This window comes from Sciurus carolinensis, chromosome 10, assembly GCF_902686445.1.
Source record: "Sciurus carolinensis chromosome 10, mSciCar1.2, whole genome shotgun sequence".
In the NCBI taxonomy this organism is placed as follows: domain Eukaryota; kingdom Metazoa; phylum Chordata; class Mammalia; order Rodentia; family Sciuridae; genus Sciurus; species Sciurus carolinensis.
Window position 1 is genome coordinate 25,092,487 of NC_062222.1, and position 25,085 is coordinate 25,117,571.

The 25,085-nt window shown below is 34.7% G+C and overlaps 1 protein-coding gene across 1 annotated transcript in view; it reads right to left on the reverse strand.

Moving 5' to 3' along the window:
- Iqcm (IQ motif containing M) overlaps positions 1 to 25,085 on the reverse strand; it is a 319,309-nt gene that overhangs the window by 178,299 nt on the left and 115,925 nt on the right. Inside the window, 2 exon segments of the mRNA XM_047565986.1 lie at positions 13,996 to 14,054; positions 21,149 to 21,153. Coding sequence (XP_047421942.1) covers positions 13,996 to 14,054; positions 21,149 to 21,153 — 64 coding nt within the window.

The window sequence follows — 25,085 nt, forward strand, 5'->3', positions numbered from 1 at the left end:
ATTTTCTCATACTAGACAAAGGTTCCAACAATATGCAATGGAGAAAAGATAGCCTCTTCAACAAATGGTGCTGGGAGAATTGGAAATCCATATGCAACAGAATGAAACTAAACCCATATCTCTCACCATGCACGAAACTAAACTCAAAATGGATTAAGGATCTCGGAATCAGACCAGAGACCTTGCATCTTATAGAAGAAAAAGTAGGTCCAGAGCTTCAACATGTCGGCTTAGGACCAGACTTCCTCAACAGGACTCCCATAGCACAAGAAATAAAAGCAAGAATTAATAACTGGGATAGATTCAAACTAAAAAGCTTTCTCTCAGCAAAGGAAACTATCAGCAATGCAAAGAAAGAGCCTACAGAGTGGGAGAAAATCTTTGCCAATCATACTTCAGATAGAGCGCTAATCTCCAGAATCTATAAAGAACTCAAAAAACTCTACACCAAGAATGTAAATAATCCAATCGACAAATGGGCTAAGGAAATGAATAGACACTTCACAGAAGAAGATATACAAGCAATCAACAAACATATGGAAAAATGTTCAACATCTCTAGTAATAAGAGAAATGCAAATCAAAACCACCCTAAGATTCCATCTCACCCCAATTAGAATGGCAATTATCAAGAATACAACCAACAACAGGTGTTGGCGAGGATATGGGGAGAAAGGTACACTCTTACATTGCTGGTGGGGCTGCAAATTAGTGCAGCCACTCTGGAAAGCAGTGTGGAGATTCCTTAGAAAACTTGGAATGGAAACACCATTTGACCCAGTTATCCCACTCCTTGGCCTATACCCAAAGGACTTAAAATCAGCATATTACAGAGATACAGCCACATCAATGTTCATAGCTGCTCAGTTCACAATAGCCAGATTGTGGAACCAACCTAGATGTCCTTCAATTGATGAATGGATAAAGAAAATGTGGTATATATATACAATGGAATATTACTCAGCCATAAAGAACGATAAAATTATGGCATTTGCAGGCAAATGGATGAAACTGGAGAATATCATGCTAAGTGAGATAAGCCAATCTCAAAAAACCAAAGGAAGAATGATATCGCTAACAAGTGGATGATGACACATAGTGGGGGTGGGAAGGGTTAGTGTTGGGGTTGGAGTTGGGTTTAGGGAGGGGGGCAGGAATGGAGGAAGGAAGGACTGTATAGATGGAGGGGAAGGGTGGGAGGGGAGGGGGGGAAAGGAAAAAATGGCAGAATGAATCAAACAACATTACCCTATGTAGATTTATGATTACACAAATGGTATGCCTTTACGCCATGTACAGACAGAGAAACAACATGTATCCCATTTGTTTACAATTTTATAATAAAAAAAAAAGATTATGTAAAAAAAAAAAAAAAAAAAGATACTATATTTAACAGCAAGTCATTAAACACTGTGGTAGCCCCATTAAGGATATAGATTCACTTACATAAAAATGATGCTAAGTTCTACTAGAAAGTCAGTCTATATCTCCTAACTTGCTATGGAATTCTCCCCCTAACAGAATGTCACTTCCTGAAAAAGAAGGCATACCAGGAAATTAGAGAATATTAAAAAGAGAAAGAGGATATGTTTACCATTGTATACAATGTAGATAAAACCTGGGACAGGAAAACTGGATGATTGCTAATTCTCACCTCAACAGAGGAACTGACAAGGGCAACAAAAATCTCTGCCACATAAAATCATTTTAAAAGAATATAACATAAAGGGATTTGTCAATCCTCTAGACAGAAGTAACTGGTGCTTTGGTAGCCTATGATGCTAGTTTTGTTAATCATACAGTACAGATATCTATGCTTTAATTTGTACCTTATTCCATACACATTAATAATATTGTCCCCCAAAATATTATTAAATCAAAAGTTACTCAACATACATATGCAGTCACAACCATGCCTTTCAAGTGCACCGTGATCACAAGGTGGGGCTGAGAAGGCAAACTGACTTCTCCTTCTCCATCTTCACCACAAGTAGACACAGACATCCTCTCTCACAGTCCAGCAGTGGGTCCCCGCTGGGGGTAAATCTTCTGTCACCTTGTAATAAACAAACAAGCAATTCTGTCTCACACTCATCTCCAAAATAATTGGAGTCTCAGTCCCTTTTCCAAAAATTGTTAAACCCATGACAAAAAACTATGTCTAAGTACCACAATCCTGATTTATTGTGACCCTGGAAGGTCACAATAAATGCAAACTTCAGTCATTTAGTTGATGCCCACCTGACACAATCCAAGAATAGTAGGCAGACAAGAAAAGGAGATTAGATTCCTTCACATCACCTCAGATTTGTACTCATTTCCCAGACAAAATAACATCTATTGCTGATTTCTTTTAAATTCTAGCTCCCAAATCTGTCTACATGTGTCTCATTTCAAATTCTATGTCTCTACTGAAAGACACTATATCCTCACAAAAATCAACATCTTGAATTTTGTTTTCATTATATTTCCTGATTTTGGAATAATAATTCCTAAACTTGGTTTTGTGACAGTCACACGACTAGGTGCCTTGAAGACTTCATCATATTTTCAAAAACCTTGCTGTGATTAATTAAAATACAAAATATTAATTAGAAACATATACACAGGAAAATGTTCCAATAATAATGTTTGGTTAAAATATAAATAATAAGACTCCAGTTTTCATTTGCAAAATTAGGGAAAAACTCTACAAAGCTATCTAATTTCAGAAAAAGTTTTGTGAAAGATGCATTTCCAACATTATTTTTGACTGTATAATCTATCTGAAAAGTGACTTGGCAACATAAGGCAAGAGCATATTCCCTAATAATTTTCTTCCTGGGAATTATGGGGGAAAAAGCCCTATGTATGAAATATATATCCTGGTTTCATTTATGATGGAGAAATTCAGAACCAAATATCTACATAAATTATGTTGAATCCAATGAATAAATTATTACTGAATCATAAAACTGACAAAAGACTAGACAATGTAATAACTTGAGAAAGTGCATATGATTTCAATTTTAAGAGAACAGAGATATTTATTAAAATACATGCATTATATGACCATAACTTTTTAAAATGTCTACATAAGTAAGGGTAGAAAGAAATGTGACAAAATGCTAGTGTAGTATTTGTAAACAAGGGTGGGACACAATCATCTGACAATTATTTTCAAGAAATTCTTATTCAGATCCTGCCTTCATAGATTCTGACTCACTCACTCCTCCAACAAAATTGATGCAAACTCTTAATTAAATATCAGACCATAAAGAGAACATGAGAAAAATCATTGTTTCTCATTTTCTAAATTTGTTCATATTTTCTGAATGAGGCCAGCATGCATTGTATAAGGTAAAAAACATGATAATCATCCCCACAAATAACAGGAATAGCAATAATAGTAAACTTTTATTAAGCATTTATTTTAGAATTTCACCTTTAATTCTCAATTTTTTTTTTCAATAAATTTTACTATTCTGATTTTATAAATGAGAAAAGTGACACTGGGAGAAATCAGGTAACTAAGACCATGAAGTCCAAAGGGCTTTGAAGCCCTCCTGATCTTGTGTGTGATCACATCAAAGGAGGATGAGATGATGTCATGACAAGAAGGCTGGTACTGACAAGCCCAGTGCTCCCTGGTCAGGGTGCCTTGGGTGACTGGCTTCAGGTTCTTGCTCACTTCTTTGTTTCAGAAGTAATTAAAAGATGCCATAGGACACATATAGAGTGTCAAAAAGTGGCTTATGCAGGGTCTAAGAATGAGTAGTAGATGAGATGTGAGAGATATATGTGATGTCAAAACATAGGGAGGCCAAGGCACCTTCTCTCAATTAGCAGTTCAGTAGAAAATAACCGTGGCTACCCTCCAAAGGTGATTTTTAAACTAATCTTCATCAATACACTTCTTAACACAATTCTGATAATGGAAAGAACCGTCATTTTTACAGAAATTCTTAGCCTTTAAAGAGATTCCATAAAACTTGGAAAATCTTTAAAAAGATGAAACTGAATCATCAAAGACTGAATATAAAACCACTTTCTACCACAGAAGGGTTACCCTGTTTGTCCTGATGCCACTTACTTCTAAGGTCACTTTTAAAAGTGAAGGACCAATGTTGAATGCATGCATTTGACTTTTTCACTGGAAGTTTGATCAAGGTATCAAATCAAATGATTTTCAGAGAGAGAAGAAATCATTAAGCAAAATTACATGTGAGAAAAGATACAATAAGTTAATTAGTAAGTTAATCATGTCTGAACATTAGACCCTGAGCTTGGCAAACATTTGAACAGGGAATTTCTTTTCAACTGCTAATGCTTATACAATAATATATATTAAACACTAAATCAGTTTTAGAGTTTGGTTCAGATATTGGTACTAATTAGTTTTGGCTGATATTGAAGTATTTTGTATGCTCCATTTATAAAAGCACTGTTTGCCCATCTGTTCATAGGTTGAAAGTGATTAAAGGATACTTATTATGGCTGTTATAAAAGCCAAATACTTTTTAAGCTGCAAATATGTGACAAAACCAGTTCAGGCTGCCAAGTTCAGAAATATATTAAAAGAGATTTGTGATGCTACCCTCCCCCAATTCCTCTTCCAACCTGCATTATCGAAAAGTAAATATCACTGCTTTCCTGATTAGACTAGCATGCATGCTTTGTCCAAATGCTTTGCAATTTAGTTACAATTTACACAATTCACTCTGATTTGGATCCTCTGCTACCAAGCTGTGTCGAGGGCTTTCGTTTCCTGTACATGCAGCCTTGAAGTAGAAACATGTGATGCCCTGGTGCTTTGAATGTGTGGTTTGAAAGCAGCTTGGCTAATGAGGGAAATGAGTTTGTGGCCTACTTTAATCCCCTAAATGAGGTCTATTTAGTTCAAAAACAATGTGTGCAATTCAGCATGGTGATACAGATTTTTAAGAAAAGTGATATAATGTTTCCATGAAATTCAACTGTTGTCTCCATATGATTTCATCATTCATTTCCAAATCTTCCCGAGGGTTCAGTATTTCATGTTAGGAAAACCTGTTCACTTTGAAAATCAGAGAGGGTTCCTGAGACTTTCTAAAATAAGATGCAATCCTCCTCATGTGGAAGATACTTCACTTTAATTCAGGCAAATTTTTAAAATAGCTTAAATATCTGAATGAGATATGTTTCCTTTGGTACTTTCTACTCTATATTAGGACCACTGTCATTACTCACAAGGACACCCTGCCTCAACCCCCAAAACCAAGTGCCATCCTATTTTTGGCTGGTGCAAGGTCCACAGCAATCTCTTTACCTAGATCATATTAAAGGATGAACACTGATATTCAATACAAAGTCTCAGAGTATTCGAATTTCGGATAGGGTGCTTTTTTACTTATACCAATCCCTACTTAGAATTTACATTGCAGTAAAGTGTTTAAAGTTATTAATATGAGAGAAGAAAATAAGATATGGGGGAAAGAGGCAGAAAAAGTTCTCCCAACCCATTATGTCATATTTAAGGAAAGACAGAGGTTATTGTTTGTGCTGCTATTGGGTTTCAGGTTTCTAACAGCTTTCCTTCAAAATACAACAGAAACCTTTAAATTCAAAATTCAGTTCGAAAACACAATTATTTATTTCCTCAGTGTAGATAAACAAGCTGAAGGAGCATTATTTATTATGAATTAAACAGAAATGATCATTTCACATAATACAAAGGCAAAACCGGAAAGAAAATACTGTTTTGATTCAACTTGAATTGATTCTGACTTGTGGTCAAGGTAATCTAGGTTTAACCCAAACATGAAACCCCCTTTTATTGTAGCTACATGTTTTACTTGTGGGGTACTCAAGAAATTATTCTTAAAGACAAGTGACAGGACTACAGCACTCATGCCAAAGTGTAATGGGAGCTGAACTTTCAGTGGCACTGTGACCAGGTTGTCAGTTTTTCATAAGCTTATCTACGGAATAGGGAACATAATGAATTATTCTGCTCTTCCTCCCAGTACAGTAATTTATTTCATTTGGGTAGCCCTCTGCTTTCAATCCAAACTTTAGTCACTCAGGGCACAGAGCTCACTCTACCAATTCCCATCCATCTCTCATCTTTGCTCAAGGGTGGAATGAATGAAGATTTGGTGCCCATTCAAATTCCTTGTCCTTAGAATAGGGACATCAGATTACAGGGCTTCAGATAATATTTAAAAAATCCCTTGAGTCTAAAAACAATTTCCTTTAAAAAAAAAAAGTTTTAGTTGTAGAAGGACACAATACCTTATTTTATTTATTTATTTTCATGTGGTGCTGAGGTTCGAGCCCGGTGTCTCACACATGCTAGGCAAGTGCTTTACAACTGAGCTATAATCTTAGCCCCTAAAACCAATGTCTGGTATTACATACAATATTTTATTTCCAACCATATTTCTGTTTAAGGGACTGTCATTTCCAGAGGATCACAGATCATCAAGCTGGAACAGAGTGATGATCACACAATAGTCAGCCAAATGCTGTTAGCAAAGCAGGAAGTGAGGAGAGGTCTTAGAGCACCCTAGGGTCAATAGACATGGGAATTTTTGTCCCCTGCCACCCTGTCCCTATGTTTCTGTCTCCTTAGTAGGGAGGGTTCTTTTCCCGACCAAACTTCTTTGAGAGTTCCTCCAAGAAAATGTAGTTGCAAACCAGACTTTCCCTGCTTGAGGCTTCATTCATCCTCAGTGTCCTACTGGGCAGGATTACTGTGCTGAGAGAGGAGAACATTTATGTTCCTCATCTTATTATTCTCCGTGCAACTCCTCAGACACTTACGTTCTGATTCCATGTTGGAATCACCCATAGGGCCCTCTCCTTGCACCAGGACCAGCTGTCCCCTTACCATATTTTCATCTCATGTGGTCAGTTGTTTTTTTACCCTCTGCTGCATCCTTCAGCATTATGACTTTATCATGCATAAGAGTGAGTAAGGAGACTCAACACTCCTTTAGGGGCCAGGACATCTCCTCAGTAGGGGAGAAAGCAGAAGACTCCAATTCAATGCCTACAGCTAAAGCCAATAAGCTATAATTCAATTTTAATCAAGAGCTCAGATATCAGAACCTGTTTGTTTGGTGTCCTCTGTCCCAACTGCTAGTTCAATGCTTTTTTCCCAGCTATTTGGGCTAGACTAGGAAAATGGATGATGTTGACTCTTACCAATGTAGGCCTGTGACCACATTCAGTGCTGTGGGCTACTGCTCAACACTACTCCTGCTTAGATGGATAGCTCTTCATTAGAAGATGATCAGTAGAAGGAAGACTCCAAACCCCACAACTGGCAAAGCTCAAAATGCTTGACAATAATCATAAGTAAGGAACAGTAGTTTCTGAAGAGGTAGGAAAAAGAAGGCATTTTGAAGGCCAGGACAATAGAAATAAGTGAGGAAGGCTGAGAAAATGGAGGCAAGGACAGAAGTCACACTAAACACCAGAAAATAATCTCAGGGAAAATAAATTGATAACTGAGGTTATTATTTACTCTAAACTTAGCTACCTTTTTTTTTTTTTCTATTATACCACTGAGAAGCAATCCTGAGAAAGGCAAGCCTAGAAGATTGAAGGTGCAGCTGAATGGCAGCACTGGACTTGGAGACCAGGATGGGAGTTTGGAGATAGTAGCACTGTATGGCGATGCAGTTCTCTGGTAGCTATTTTCCAAGGCTTCTTCCTAGCACAGGATCATGGAGCTGGGGTGTCATCAAGATGATTGAGAATAGGTCTTTATGAACTAGGCAGATAACCACAGCAGAAAAGCATCCAATTCACACTAGGAATTGATGGCAGGAGTGAAGAGTTGATAGTGGACCCAGTCAAATAATTCTCATATTTGCTCCTCAGAGTCTGGTCTGAGAACCAGCAGATCAGCATCACCTGGGATTTTATTGGAAATGCGATATTTTGGGCTGTATTGATTCTACTATACTGAAGAAGTATGACTATCAGACTGAAAAGGACAGAATGAATACTGACAGTGGAGAAGTGAAGCTCGAGCCAAGGAAGAAGCTCACAAATAAATCTGAAGCTTCTCTCAATTAATTTTCTGGGCTCAGAGATAAATGATTTTACATATTCATCAATTGATCTGCTTCCTCAGAAAAACCAGAGAGTGAATATGATGTGAGAATTCCGAAGAATGGCAAACATCCTCACTTTCAAAAACGAAAACCACAAAATTTTCAAAGTATGGTCCAGTGAGCTTAATGTCAGAATTTATTAGTTGTCAGCAGGATGGTGGGTGGGGATTTGCAGAATAAAGTGGTGGTACTAAGACAATGAGCACAAAAAGAATAAGTCATGCCATCAAAAGTTCATTTCCTGTAATTTAATTTAATTTATTATTTGGTCCTGTTTTTACTATTGCTAGAACAGGAAATGATTTTTGAGATGTCTGATTTGGGGAAGGCGATTTTTGACATTCTCATATAATCTTTGTAAACAAGGTTTGGAAATATATGGACTGATTTGCTGGTCGTGGGTAGTGAGATGTATAGTATAGTTACTGACATAAGAAATATAGGAGAGAAGGCAGGGAAAGGGGGATACATGTTATCTACTTTTGAGAGGTAGTTATGGGATATCCCAACAAAGATGCCAACTTTCTAGCTTAAGATAAGAACTACACATGGCTAGAAAGGAAAGAAAAGTCATTTTGAAAGCAGAGAAATTATCTAAAAATGTGACTCATGAATTAAATATTTGTTGGTTTGTTGGTTTATCTATTTACTTAGGGTATAATGTGTAAGATGCTGTTCTAGTATTAAGGGCACACTGGCAAATAAAACAGAAAACTCTCCTGTCCTCATTGAGCTTGTATTCTAGGGAAATAGGTAAACAGTAATCAGAGTAAACAAGTGAATTGCAGAGGTGGGGAAGAAGGTGGTATGCTAAAAAAATAAAGCAGGGTATGGGAATTAGTAAAGGCATGGTAGAGTATGCTATTTTAAATAGTGTGCAATGGTGGGTGGAGGTTATTAAAAAGATAATATGTTACTTATCAAAGGAAAATGTGACAAGCAGCTAAATCAAAATGTAATAGCATCACTTCTGAAGTCCTACAGATAGTGAATATGTATACATATGTATGTGAGTCTAACCTACTATTTTTCTTACCTAATCATATAGACTTACTTTGATACTTTAAAGATATCGTGAAAATAAGCAAAAATGGAAGAGGCATAAATAAGGAAGGAAATATATTACTATTCCTCATCTATATATTTACATGAATTATATGTGTTTTTAAAATAATACATTTTATTAAAAAATGGGAACTTAAGGATCCCAAAACACTGCACATTACTTCAAAGATGGTATGTTTAAATGCTGACACTTTTTTCATCCAGAATTGAAGCAAATTAAATACTACAAAGGTGAGAGGCTGATGAGCAGCCTCGGATTTTATAAAAACTACAAATTTCATACTATGAACCAACATAGAAAGTTTTTCTTTTCCTACATGAATTAAAGGCCCATCAAATGATCTATTCTATACTTGAAAATCAGTCAGGCATTTTAAAAACTGATTTAGAAGTTGAACAAAAGGAAAGTTTATCACTGATAACATATTAATCTGCAAAGGATTAACAAGTAACTGCAAAAGGACATCAAGAGAAATAGGTTTGTATTCATGAAATGCAATAGGTTACCTGAAGGAAAATACTTTTTGAAATAGAGTTAGAAGTTCTAAACAAACAAAAATGAACCTCAAGGAAGATTGTTTATATATAAAGTAAATCTTTCTCATACAAAAGAAAAGGTGAATGTCATTTCAATAGTAAACTAAATCACAATCTATGTAGCGCCTGATTCAGTTTTTGCTTAAATATTGAGAATGAACTGAGTGTGCTGATATACTATTTCTCCTTAACAAATCATAGACTTCTTTTGAAGATACCATATGAAAATAAGCAAAAATGTAATAAAGAAGTGAATAAAGAAATGTAAAAGAAAAGGAACAAATCATACTTAACTGTAAATTACCATTAAATTTTTACCTGTTTCAGGGGAAAAATGTATATACTGCAATCCATGCACACATTTCATTCTTAAAAAACTAAATGGAAGAATGGCATCTATTTGATTCCACTTCTTTCAGGGTTAGATATTTTACTATGAAAAAGTAAAAGTCAGAAAAATGTTCCTTTGGCAATTCTGATTGAACTGAGATTGACCAACTTTATTTGGCAAGTTTAACAAACTTCCTTTTCCTTAAAAATAGCTTAGGGCTTTCTCAACCATATTTTAATCTTATGGATTTCCAACAATCTTTTGAAACTTATGGAGTTCAAAGGATTTCAAAATTTATCATTCAAATTGAAATATTAAGGACATGAAGACCTTCATTCAGATATTAAACAATTTCATTTTATCAATTCTCATATATGAAAATTATTTTCAATAAATGTTAGGCATGATTGTGTTTATAAGGAATATTTACATAGTAGAATCATAAACTGAAGGCTAAATGATCATCTTTCTCTCACAAAAATACACAAGTACATATTTAAGAACCCCAAATCAAAATCAAATATACATTGTGTGGGTTTTACAACCTAGCTCATTAATCCCAAACGTGGGATTCTAGCATTATAGCTCTTTGTTAAATAATGCTGTTAATTAAAAGTCTTGTATATAAACAAATGTAAATAGGCAGTAGAGCACTTTCTTCTCTTTCTTTCTGAATACTGAAATCTTTTTCATTGAAGAAGCAGGAAGATGAACAGCAAAATAAATGTGAACATTTTCCTTTCAGGTTTGAAATCACTGAAGATGAGGACAGAATAATCAGGACTTTGACTCATCACCATATAAGGCAAGAGGTTCCATTCCCTACATGAATAGGAGTGGGTGCTCACAGTAGCAGAAATTCCAAACCAAGTGCAGCAGCAGCACTTTTAGTCCGCTTAATTTCCCACTCTCACCTTTTAACAGTCAGGAGACTGTCTCCTTAAAAAATACCGCTGAGTGGGTGCATAAACCAGTCCTATTTGCCAACTGTTAAGGGTTCCTGCAAAGCTTGTGGGTATGTGTAAATTAATTCCATCATCTTTTTATTTCTATAACTGAGAAGAAAGGGGAAAACAGACTCTCTGGTATTTACTGTAACCCGGCAATGGTAATGTATGTGTGACATATTTTTACTCGTGAAATGCAAAAAGTACTTTAGAAACTGCCCGATACTTTATTGAAGTTGACTGATGACTGATGGAAGGTTATAATATACTCTGCCTCATGCAGGATCTAAGGAAACCTCTAGCTGAAAACACATGGGAAATTCCTCTCTAACAAGAAAAATCCTCTAGGCCTAGTTATGGAGGGTCCCACGGTGTGGATTCTAAGGTTTCATGGAATGTTTACGATAGAAATGGTACAGTACTTCAAATAAAGAAGAGAATCATAATATTGATTCATTTAAATATTTTCAACAAAGTATGCCTGTGTGTGATTATATTATATATATATGCATGTGTGTGTATATATATATATATATTTTGTGTGTGTGTATGTGTGTATATATATACATGCATGTGTGTGAGTACATATATATGTACATACATATACATATATATGTATTCCAAACACACACAGTTCTATTTTGTTCACTACTCTGCTTTATTTTCACATTTGGTTTGATTCTTTCTCTCTTTTCTCCATGATTCTATTCTAAGCAAAGTTTCAGTTTACATCTTGCAAGTAATCATCAGAAAGGTTATTGAAATTTAAGATACAAGCAGCAAAAAAGCTACACAACTAAGAATTTCACTATACCATGAGTGGAGGGTTGAATTCAATTCTGTTCTCTTGCTTTGTGACCTTGAAGAAGTCACTTTATCTTTTTGAATCTTACTATTCTCAATAAGAAAATAGATGAATGGGATCAAGTTATCTCTAAAATCCCCTTCAATCATTATCTTCTTAAATATTTAAGACATCTCAACAAAAAGTAGCTAGAGATCCCTGCAAAAGTTTGCCACAAGCTCTTTATGCCTGCAACGACAGATGGTAGACTATGCAGGAAAATGTTAACAATTCAGATTAGGTGACTGAGTTCAGACAAATAACTACAATGTAATAAATTCTTATTGAGGCTGTACAATTATATAACATTGATAGGGCTGTACTAATTTTAAATTAGTAGCACCAATAAGGAAAAAAACTGCCCCAAACTAAACAGCTAAAGAATATTTGTAGGAAAAAACACTTAAAGAAGTGAATAAGTTGCTTTTAACACCACTGAATATTTCATAAATAATTTACAAGTGACACAACTTTTTATCTTTAAACCATGTCTATTTGTGAAAAGGTTCTTAATAATATGCAATTCCTCCAAAATGGGTTGTTTAGATTATCTACTTCTTCTTGTGTCAGTTTTTCTATGCTATCTTTTTTCAAAAAAAAAAAAAATAACTCTTAGGTAAATTTAATTGTCAAATTATTCATACAATGTCATATTTTCATTATAATATCTATAGATACAGCCTGATAATCTATTTCATGCTGAAATTGGTAATTGTATTTTATCTCCTTTTTTAAAATCAGTTGTGCTATGAGTTTACAAAACTCATGATCTTATCAAAGAACTAACTTTTTATTTTATTAATTGCTTAATTGTTTCTCCATTTTCTATTTCATGGCTTTCTGTTTTTATAATATCTTCTACACATGCCCTTGAAAAGTGTGTATATTCTCCAGTTGTTGGATGTGATTTTCTAGAAATGTCAATTAAGTCAAATTAATTGTCCAAATTTTCAACACTTATAATTTTCATTTGATTTGTTTATTAATAACTTCTATTTCTGCACTAAAGCCCTCCTGAATATCTTCTTAAATAATTAAATATTTAAAGAAGCTGCTAAGCCATGAACAATGGCACACACCTACAATTCCAACTATTCAGGAAGCTAAAGCAGGAGCACTGTCAGTTTGAAGCCAGTCTGGGCAGCACAGCAAGATCCCAACTTATTCATCAATTAATAAATTAGTAAATATAAATAAATAATAGAAAAGCTGCATTAAAGTTCTGGGCTGTTAATTCAAACACCCAGGATATCTTTTTCTTTGGATGTAACCAGCTGAACCAATTGAAAACTACCTAAGCTGTGGCTTTAGGTTGGATTTTTTTTATAGTCTCTTCTACATGCACAGGTCAGGGGCCAGTCAAGAATTTGAGAAGAGTTTATATGTAGACTCAGGTCTCCTCCCTCTGTAGCTTTCTCCTGTGTGAGACTTTGTTATTAATTTCCAGTCATTTTGGAAGTCCCATAGTCAGTCTTCTGACCCTTCATCCCAATAACACTGAGGGATTCTGCCTAATATCTACTACTTCATACAGCTCACCCATTGTTATCCCTTTCCTTCAAGGATCAAACAACTTGTCTCCAGAATCTGTCTGCCTGTCATCATGCCCCAGAATTTTCAAGTATGCCTTCGATTTTCCAACTTATAATCATTTATAAGTAATAAATGAATATATTCCCAATGGATAAGAAAAAACAAGAGTAAAACCTGCCCTTTTCAGAAATATGCATCACTATTAACTTCCCATAATCCCTTCTTTTCATCTCACCCCCCAATCTATCTCACAAAATCAGTAGGATTTTCACATTTATCTCCAAATTTGGTATGTAAAATACAAAGGAATCTAAGAATTCCCAGAAAAGACACTGAAAGATGTGTTTCACTATAATAAACTATGGCATGTAACTTCTAATAAACAAAAATCCATTTAAACATGGCAATAATGAACATTGCATTAACCCAGATACCACAAAGCTGAGTCTCCTGCCTGATTATCAAAACACTTGGAAGAAAGGTATTATTTTCTTTGCTTGAGTCAAATAAAATGACAACAATGCAAAAGATCTATCAAGAACTTGAGCTCTTAACAACCTAAATTCCTTCAAACCCAGACACTAAAGTCAGCAAGTACATTGACAATGTTAGAAATCTTCAATTATGCTTTTTTGCTATCAAGTAAAATATTTACCTGGGTCCTGGCTTTGATGCTGGCACTATAGGTTGTTGCTCTTTTTTCACAAAGGTTTTCTAGAATAAAAAGGAAGAAGAGTGGACATAAGAATAAAGAGTACTTCACCGCCTCTAAAATTTTAATTCCGCTGCAGTTCTGTTATATTATCAAAGGGAGAAAGACTCTATTATAAAATAAACCAAAGCATATAAATTTGTAAGTATGCTCAGAGGTATATGATTGCTGAATGTTCCCCAGCACTTCTGGCACCCGGGAATACAATTCCTACTAATCATTTCAGTAAGCAAATATCTTAAAAATCTATTACAGATGATTATTTATTTACTTATTCTCTGTCTTACCAAAAAAAAAAAAAAAGACAACTGTCTACAAAAAAATGCAGTATCTATGAAAAAGGAAAACAAGAATATCAGGTTAAGGGGGAAATAAAGGTAGAAAAGTAATGAAAGTAATAGCAAATATTTTCTGATATTGCTTGATGTGTCACACAGATTTGGTTCTCAAATTCCTAGTTATCAAAGTTTTATGAATTAAACTGCATTCACCCCAAATCCATGTTTCAAAACCTTAATTCCTTCATTGTGCCTACATGTATAGAAAAGGTCTTTAACATAGTAAACTTAATGAGGTCAAAAGTGTGGGGCCCTAATCCAGTAAGTTCAATGTCTTTATAAGAAGAGAGATCAGAGATAAAGTCAAGATAAAGTCAGGTGGAGACACCATCTCCAAGCTAAAAGAAACCAACCCTATTGGCACCTCCATCTTGGACCTCCAGACTCCAGAACTATTTAAGAAAATTAATTGCTATTGGTTACACCACTGACCCTGTGGTATTCTGTTAAGGCAGCACTGGAAGACTAATACACAAAGTAATGGGGGAAAAAAAAAGTAGTTCTAACATTCACAATGTCAAGAAAAGCCACCTGATTTTCAGTGAAAATTTCTCTGTCATTTAAAAACTAGTATCATGTACTAGCTTCAACAGCATCAATCACAATTACACAACAGCATTCAATATGAATTTCTCTTACATAATTGTTCAATACTGATCAACGACAGAAGAAACAATTCAGGAAGATAATTTAGACCTCAGAATAAGTGGACCATTCTCTGGCCATTTGGTATGATCCGAAGGTAACAGTGATACATAAAATAATTGATGGATTGTATATCTACTTTATAACAGTCCATGACAATTATTTTGCATGAAGTAACTTGAAGAAACAGGGGAGGAAAATTTGAAGTAATCTTGATAAGTCAGCAAAAGATTAGGAGGTTGAGGTTGTTGGTGAGTGATCTCCCTCAAACTCTGAAAGAAGTCAGTGTGACAGAAAGTTTGTTGGTTTTTGATAATATGGCATGCACATAATATCACAAGGAAAATGCTTATTTTAGTCCTGTACCTTAAGTTTCAAATGTATATTTGACATTTCTTATATAAATTCCTAGAAAATACAAAGGTCAGTGGAAAGATGAAATGTGAAGAAAGTTGTGTTTAAACTACAAAAATATTCAGTATTAACACTGATGGTTTTTTAACTATTTTTAAAAACCATAAATCTCTTATAGAGCTAAGTTTCATTCTGTCTTACAGTGATCTCTCAGACCCCATCTTGTATATGTTAATTTTCTTTCATGACATTCATTTCTTTAGATCGAAGATTAAACTTTCTTCCACAGTTATGTTAGAACACAGGAACCTTGAAAATTAGTTTGCATTATCTCAATACTTGTCACATTTAGAATTCCCTGATCACATGGTTCTTTTTCAAAGAGAACCATCACCCTCAAGACTAGTACTGAACTTCTTAAAATTTATATGCAACACACAGGTGGTGATAAAACATGATGCAGGAACTTTTTTAACTATTTCCCTATTTGTCATGTGCCATGACATATATTCGTGACTACAAAAATACTAAGGGCTTATAGAAATTAATTTTTAATATTTATATTCCATGCTTCACATAAAGTCATGTCTTTGGCTTGGGGCACACTGTCCTTATGTGATCCTATTATTTATACTTGCCAGCTTGGTTTTCTTTTATTTTTTAACAGTTTCCTTCTTGGCCCAACAAACTGTATTGGCAAGTTTTCCATAATGAAGAGTGTCAAATGTGAAGGCTGTTAGTAAAACAGTCTCAGACAACATTCTTGAGGATTTTCTGAAAGCGTTCTCTCTGATTTCTTCCATTTTCTGTGATGATGTCACTCCTTCACATTCTCCATCTATGCATATTTCTTCGTACATAACAGAAGTAGAAGCTGTTGTGTATTGGTTGTTTGGTTTTGCTCTGTGCTCTGAAAAGTCATTTTCAGTTTTTGTTTTAAGGGGGCCAGTCTTAGTCTTCTACATACTAATAGATTCAAGTTTCAAGTCCATTCTTCCACCTTGATATTTCAACACCATTCTCTTAAATTTATTCTCTCCTCTCCCATAGCTGCTTCTTGTGACTTCTTCAAGCTCCTATTCTCTCCAGGGCAATTCATCTCAGATATATCCTGAACACTTGGCTGCAGATATAAGTCATTAATAATACTCTCCTAGCAACATTTTCAAAACTTTTAACAACCGGAATGGATTTAACCCAAATCAGTTTTCAGACTCTTTCTCCCACATATCTTCTCAAATTCTACAATTAACTGGTACTAAACTTATTTCTGACAATTCATACAATATTATTACACCCCAGGCTTTTTTCTTTTTTTTTTTTTTTTAGAAAAATGACTGTCTACTCCATGAATTCAGATCCTCTTTCAAAATCTTATCTAGATTTTTTTTACCCTTGTGACAATTTCCTCTTAGTCTTAATAACTACATCCTTGTGCTAATTAACCATAGATCTTTCATCTTTCACCTTTCATCTTGATGCTAGAAATATTTTTATCTGACTACAATTAGTGTGAAATTTTGGAATATGTTTGTTATAAAAAGGTAATCTATAATTGGCATACTATTCCCCAACACTTATCCCCCAGTGTGGCCAGGGGCATTTTCTAAGTGGTGAGGAATTTTCGTATTTTTAAACTGTCTTGCAATCATACCAAAAGCAAACATAAACATATCATTCGAGGTAAAATGAAAGGTTTGTGTAACAGTAGGTAACTGTGTAAAGAAAATCATTACTACCACGTGCATATAAAATTAAAATTATACAGTAAAATGTGAAATAAACAAATGATTTTTCTGCAAGGCTGGACTATTAACGCTAGTTTTTGCCCTGTGGAAGTCAGTCATGTCACTGGCGCCTTCTGTGAAATAGCAGTGAGCTGCATTCCTTTTACCAATACTGCTTCTAGTGTGGAAAATGGCATAAACAGAAAAAAATGTCAATCATCTGTACACATGGAGAAACAGAAGGCATCAAACTCATCTTTCTGGGATTTTTCACAAGTCAACCTCCTTGCATTCTTGAATCTAAGTGTCCAAAAATGCACACAAGTCACAGAAGGGTTTAAAAGTCATTTAAACAACCATAGGAAGTTGTGATATTCATGGGAAACACATATATTTCCCAAATCTACTCACAGAGTCAAACCAGCCCCAACTTGGGAAGGTGGTGTCAGGTATGACGTTTCCTTACATGTGTTTACAGAGAAGAAGGTGTCCAAAGATAACGCTGGGCACTCTGTAACAGCCATGGCCAATCATACTAAGGGAGACTGCAGAAGATGGCTCAGCAAAACATCAGTTGTTCATTTCTTTAGCCTCCATGAAAAATCAAAAATACAGGAATTCACTCTATACACAGGTTTTTAACCATAGCTTAGTAGGCAATACAAAGGCTGAACAGAGGATAAAGGAAAACTACATCCCAACAGAAGTCCCTAGAAAGGACTTAATTTATAAATGATAAGGAGACAGCTGCTTCCAGAAATATACCAAATCATAGCACAATACAAAAATAAATTCTAAAAAACATCAAAATAAAAGATATTTTTAATGCATGGTTGAGCTGATGGGAAAGTAACAGAATTCCATTCTAGCCTAAAATAATCAAATGTTGAATTTACTGTTTTATGAGTTCCAGAGCCTCTCTTTGCTGTGGGGATTATGTGGCAATTCCTGACAGTCTAGAATCTGGGTTTTTTGTTTTGTTCTTTATCTCTTTTTAAATTTTTAAAATTTAAATTAAGTTATTTTTAACATGCATAAAAACAAAAATCATACATATTTATGGGGTACCATGTGATATTCCGATATATGTATACACTGTGTAATATTTAAATCAAGGCAAACATAAATCCCCTCAAACATTTATCATTTCTTTATGTTGAAAACATTGTAACTACTGAAATATACAGCATGTTATCCTTATCTAAAGTCATCCAACTATGCAATAACATACCAGAACCTCTAATTATGACTTAGTTCCTGCTGATCAGCCTCTCCCCATCCCTGCCTCCAACTTTCGACTACCCATTCTACTACTTCTAGGAGATCCTTTTTTTTTTTTTCAGATTCTACATATGAATGAGATCATATGATATGTGTCTTAGCACATCTGGTTTATTTTGCTTCACTTAATGATCTCCAGTTCTACCCAATGTTGTCACAAATGACAGGATTTCGTTCCTTTTTATGGATGAATAGTATTCTATTGCATACCATTTATTTATTAGTTGAATACTGTGAATGATGTCTAAGATCTGAGAATACCTCTCATAAAACCTGGAAGGGCAATAACCTTAAAGAATAAATCAGGATTTTAAAACTTCCATGGGAGAGACAGAGTGACAACATGGCTTTGAGACCACATTCTATTTAGCCTTGGTTTTGGGTGAAGAGGGAAAGAAATTATTTTCTAGGAATTTCTAATGACAAGATTTCACTAACATGAATTTGGGGCCTCAATTCATATTACCTGAATGAATAACCTCTCCTTCCTCCACAAAAATGGCTAAAAATTTAGAACAAGGAATCTCAAGTAAGTACTGCCCTGAAACACCTGGAAAAAGTATCAATCATTTCAGGAGGGAGTTGAAAGTCAGGCTTCAAAAACTTCTCACAATAAAATACCAAGAAAAATGAGCTAAAAAAAAAAATCAGAAGACTATGAGAAAACATACAATCAAGGAATTAGAAAAAACGAACTATTCATAACCTCAAAGACTGCATACACTGTAATTATTATCAACAGAATATAAGAATGAGTTTCCATTTCTGTGTTTAGAGAAATATACTGAAGAAATCACATTATTATCAGAATTGACCAAGCCTATGTGAAAAATGAGGAGACATTTTAAAAACAAAGAACATAGTTATTGAAATTGGAAGCTCAGTGAACAACAAAAGAAAAGACACATATAAAAAAGAGACAATAATCTAGAAGATAAAGCAAGAAAAAAAACTCAGAAAGTAGCAATGAGAGAGAAAGACAGCAGATCTGAAAGAGAAAAAAACAGGATAATCCCAATTGACTGGGAGACGCACATATTTTAAACTGGAATTTATAATGAATTTTAATTAGCGTTTTAAAGGAAATAATGGAAGAGAGATACCATTTGAAGAGACAGGCAAGTTGTTGTTTTTGATTTTATTTTGGAATTGCTGGAAGACTGATTTTCACATTTAAGTAGCCCAAGAAAAGCTATGCAGAATAAATAAAAACAGAAGCACACTTACTTCATTATTAAAAAAAAAACAAAAACAACAGAGCAAAGAAGTCCTTTGAAGCAGAGTCTAGACAGATTACTATAGACAAAAGACAATTGAACACATATCTTTTTTTTTAGCAGCAATGGCAGCCAGAAGACAGAGAAATGACTTCAAAATGATGAGAAGGTATGGGGGAAGGAAGAAAAAAATAAGTAAATGATCAGCTAGTTTTTGCCAACTGATTCTTGCTAAAGGAACTTCTAGAAAGATACAGTTTGAGAAGGAAAATTATTCAATAGGTCTGTGAAGCTTCATTGTAATGACAAATTAAAAAATATTGAAGATCTACATAAACCTAACAGCACAAAGACACAAAATAGTTGTGTCTGATTTGTGAAGTTAAAAAAAAATGAAAAAAACAGCCTCTACTAATTAAGATAATTTATCATTTCTGTATGGGGAGGAAAGTAAAGATACTTTAACTGGGTGCTGGGGTAGAGTGATTGCCTAGCACATGTGAGGCACTGGGTTCAATTCCCATGCAGCACATAAAAAACAGAATTTTTAAAAAAGATACTTTAACTGAAATGTATATATTAAAATCAATAGATTAAGCACTTATGAAAGGTAAAAAGAATACAAAGGAAGAAAAATAAGAGGTAGGAATAAGTGAGGGAAATATGTCAATCAATTTCAAACAAAAGATTAGAAAGGGGAAAATAAAAAAAATACAAAATGGAAATTACAAATAGCATGTAATAAAATAGAAGAAATGCCCCTGAATACTTTTTTTTTTTTTAAAGCACAACCGAGTCTGGAGCCCTCCAGTAGCCAGCGCAGAGTCCTGCCCTTCTGAGGACTCGGGAAGCAAGAGATCATTTCAATAAAGAGTTAGAGATACTGAAAAAAAGCAAATTGAAATACTTGAAATGAAGGAAACAATAAACCAAGTCAAAAATTCCATAGAAAGCATAACCAATAGGATAGAACACCTGGAAGACAGAACCTCAGACAAATTAAGACAAATTATTTAATCTTGAAAACAAAGTTGGCCAGAGAAGATGGTAAGAAATCATGAACAGAATCTACAAGAATTATGGGATATCATGAAAAGGCCAAATTTAAGAATTATTGGGATTGAGGAAGGCTTAGAGAAACAAACCAAAGGAATGAACAATCTACTCAATGAAATAATATCAGAAAATTTCCCAAATCTGAAGAATGAAATGGAAAACCAAGTACAAGAGGCTTATAGAACTCCAAACATACAAAATTACAACAGACCCACATCAAGGCACATTATTATGAAAATACCTAACATACAAAATAAAGACAGAATTTTAAAGGCCGCGAGAGAAAAGAATCAAATTACATTCAGAGGGAAACCAATAAGAATATCAGCAGATTTTTCAATCCAGACCCTAAAAGCTAGAAGGGCCTAGAACAACATATACCAAGCCCTGAAAGAAAACGGATGCCAACCAAGAATCTTATACCCAGCAAAACTTACCTTCAAATTTGACGATGAAATAAGATCCTTCCATGATAAACAAAAGCTAAAGGAATTTACAAAAAGAAAGCCAGCATTACAGAACATTCTCAGCAAAATATTCCATGAGGAAGAGATGAAAAACAACGATGTAAATCAGCAACAGGAGGCGCTAGCCTAAAGGAATAGCCAAATAAAGGAGAAACCAAATCATGTCAAAAACAAATATGAGTCAATTGACTGGGAATACAAATCATATCACAATAATAACCCTGAATGTTAATGGCCTGAACTCATCAATCAAAAGACATAGACTGGCATATTGGATTAAAAAGAAAAATCCAACAATATGCTGCCTGCAAGAGACTCATCTCATAGAAAGAGACACCCATAGACTAAAGGTGAAAGGATGGGGGGAAACATACCATGCACTCGGACACAGCAAAAAAGCTGGAGTATCCATCCTCATTTCAGATAATGTGGACTTCAAACCAAAACTAGTCAGAAGGGATAAAGAAGGACATTACATGCTGCTTAAGGGAAGCATAAATAGGCAAGACATAACAATCATAAATATCTATGCCCCGAATATTGGCTCATCCACGTACATCAAACAAGTCCTTCTCAATTCCAGAAATCAAATAGACCACAACACAATAATACTAGGCGATTTTAACACACCTCTCTCACCACTGGATAGATCGTCCAAACAAAAATTGAATAAAGAAACTATAGATCTCAACAACACAATCAACAATTTAGACTTAACGGACATATATAGAATATACCATCCAACAAAGAACAAATACACTTTCTTCTCAGCAGCACATGGATCCTTCTCTAAAATAGACCATATTTTATGCCACAAAGCTACTGTTAGCAAATACAAGAAGATAGAGATACTACCTTGTACTCTATCAGATCATAATGGATTGAAATTAGAAATAAATGACAAAATAAAAAACAGAAACTTCTCCAATACCTGGAGATTAAATAATACACTATTATATGATGAATGGAAAACAGAAGACATCAGGAGGGAAATAAAAAAATTCTTAGAAGTAAATGAGAACAAAGACACATCATATCAAAATCTCTGGGACACTATGAAAACAGTACTTAGAGGAAGATTTATTTCATGGGGCGCATTCAAAAAAAGAAGTAGAAATCAACAAATAAACGACTTAACACTGCAGCTCAAAGCGCTACAAAAAGAAGAGCAGACCAATACCAAAAGTAGTAGAAGACAGGAAATAGTTAAAATCAGAGCCGAAATCAATGAAATCGAAACAAAAGAAACAATTGGAAAAATTAACAAAATAAATAGTTGGTTCTTTGAAAAAATAAATAAAATTGATAAACCCTTAGCCACACTAACAAAGAGAAAGAGGGAGAAAACTCAAATTACTAAAATTCGGAATGAACAAGGAAACATCACAACAGACACGAGTGAAATACAAAACATAATTAAGCTATTTCGAAAATCTATACTCCAACAAAACAGAAAACCTCGAAGACATCAACAAATTTCTAGAGACATATGAACTACCTAAACTGAACGAGGAGGACATACACAACTTAAATAAACCAATTTCAAGCAATGAAATAGAAGAGGTCATCAAAAGCCTACCAACAAAGAAAAGTCCAGGACCTGATGGGTTCTCAGCCGAGTTCTACAAAACCTTTAAAGAAGAGCTCATTCCAATACTCCTCAAACTATTCCATGAAATAGAAGAGGAGGGAACCCTCCCAAACTCGTTATATGAAGCCAATATCACCTTGATACCTAAACCAGACAGAGACACATCGAGGAAAGAAAATTTCAGACCAATATCCTTAATGAACATCGACGCAAAAATTCTCAACAAAATTTTAGCAAATCGCATACAAAAACATATTAAAAAGATAGTGCACCATGATCACGTGGGTTTTATCCCAGGGATGCAAGGTTGGTTCAACATCAGGAAATCAATAAATGTCATTCACCATATCAACAGACTTAAAGTTAAGAATCACATGATTATTTCAATAGATGCAGAAAAAGCATTCCATAAAATACAGCATCCCTTCATGCTCAAAACACTAGAAAAAAAAAATTGGGGTAGTGGGAACATTCCTTAACATTATAAAGGCCATCTACGCTAAGCCCATGGCTAATATCATTCTAAATGGTGAAAAACTGAAAGCGTTCCCCCTAAAAACTGGAACAAGGCAGGGATGCCCTCTTTCACCACTTCTATTCAACATTGTCCTTGAGACTCTAGCCAGAGCAATTAGACAAACCAAAGAAATTAAAGGGATATGAATAGGAAAAGAAGAACTCAAACTATCCCTGTTTGCTGATGACATGATTATATATTTAGAGGAACCTGGAAATTCCACCAGAAAACTTTTAGAACTCATAAGTGAATTCAGTAAAGTAGCAGGTTACAAGATCAATGCTCATAAATCCAATGCATTTTTATACTTAAGTGATGAATCTTCAGAAAGAGAAATTAGGAAAAATACCCCATTCACAATAGCTTCGAAAAAAATAAAATACTTGGGAATCAATCTCACAAAAGAGGTGAAAGACCTCTACAATGAGAACTACAGAACACTAAAGAAAGAAATTCAAGAAAACCTTAGAAGATGGAAAGATCTCCCATGTTCCTGGATAGGCAGAATTAATATTGTCAAAATGGCTATACTACCTAAAGTGCTATACAGATTCAATGCAATTCCAATTAAAATCCCAATGATGTACCTTGCAGAAATAGAGCAAGCAATTATGAAATTCATCTGGAAGAATAAAAAACCTAGAATAGCTAAAGCAATCCTCAGTAGCAAGAGCGAAGCAGGGGGTATTGCAATACCAGATCTTCAACTCTACTACAAAGCAATAGTAACAAAAACGGCATGGTATTGGTACCAAAATAGACAGGTAGATCAATGGTACAGAATAGAGGACATGGACACAAAGCCAAATAAATACAATTTTCTCATACTAGACAAAGGTTCCAAAAATATGCAATGGAGAAAAGATAGCCTCTTCAACAAATGGTGCTGGGAAAACTGGAAAACCTTATGCAATAGAATGAAATTAAACCCCTATCTCTCACCCTACACAAAACTCAACTCAAAATGGATCAAGGACCTCGGAATCAGACCAGAGACCCTGCATCTTATAGAAGAAAAAGTAGGTCCAAATCTTCAACTTGTTGGCTTAGGATCAGACTTCCTTAACAGGACTCCCATAGCACAAGAAATAAAAGCAAGAATCAACAACTGGGATAGATTCAAACTAAAAAGCTTTCTCTCAGCAAAGGAAACTATCAGTAATGTGAAGAGAGAGCCTACAGAGTGGGAGAATATCTTTGCCAACCATACTTTAGATAGAGCGCTAATTTCCAGAATATATAAAGAACTCAAAAAACTCTACATGAAGAATACAAATAATCCAATCAACAAATGGGCTAAGGAAATGAACAGACACTTCACAGAAGAAGATGTACAAGCAATCAACAGATACATGAAAAAATGTTCAACATCCCTAGTAATAAGGGAAATGCAAATCAAAACTACCCTAAGATTTCATCTCACCCCAATTAGAATGGCGATTATCAAGAATACAAGCAACAATAGGTGTTGGCGAGGATGTGGTGAAAAAGGAACACTCATACATTGCTGGTGGGGTTGCAAATTAGTGCAGCCACTCTGAAAAGCAGTGTGGAGATTCCTCAGAAAGCTTGGAATGGAACCACCGCCAGTTGACCCAGCTATCCCACTCCTTGGCCTATACCCAAAGGACTTAAAATCAGCATACTACAGAGATACAGCCACATCAATGTTCATTGCTGCTCAATTCACCATAGCCAGATTGTGGAACCAACCTAGATGCCCTTCAGTTGATGAATGGATAAAGAAACCGTGGCATATATATACAATGGAATATTACTCCGCAATGAAGAATGATAAAATTATGGCATTTACAGGCAAATGGATGAAATTGGAGAATAT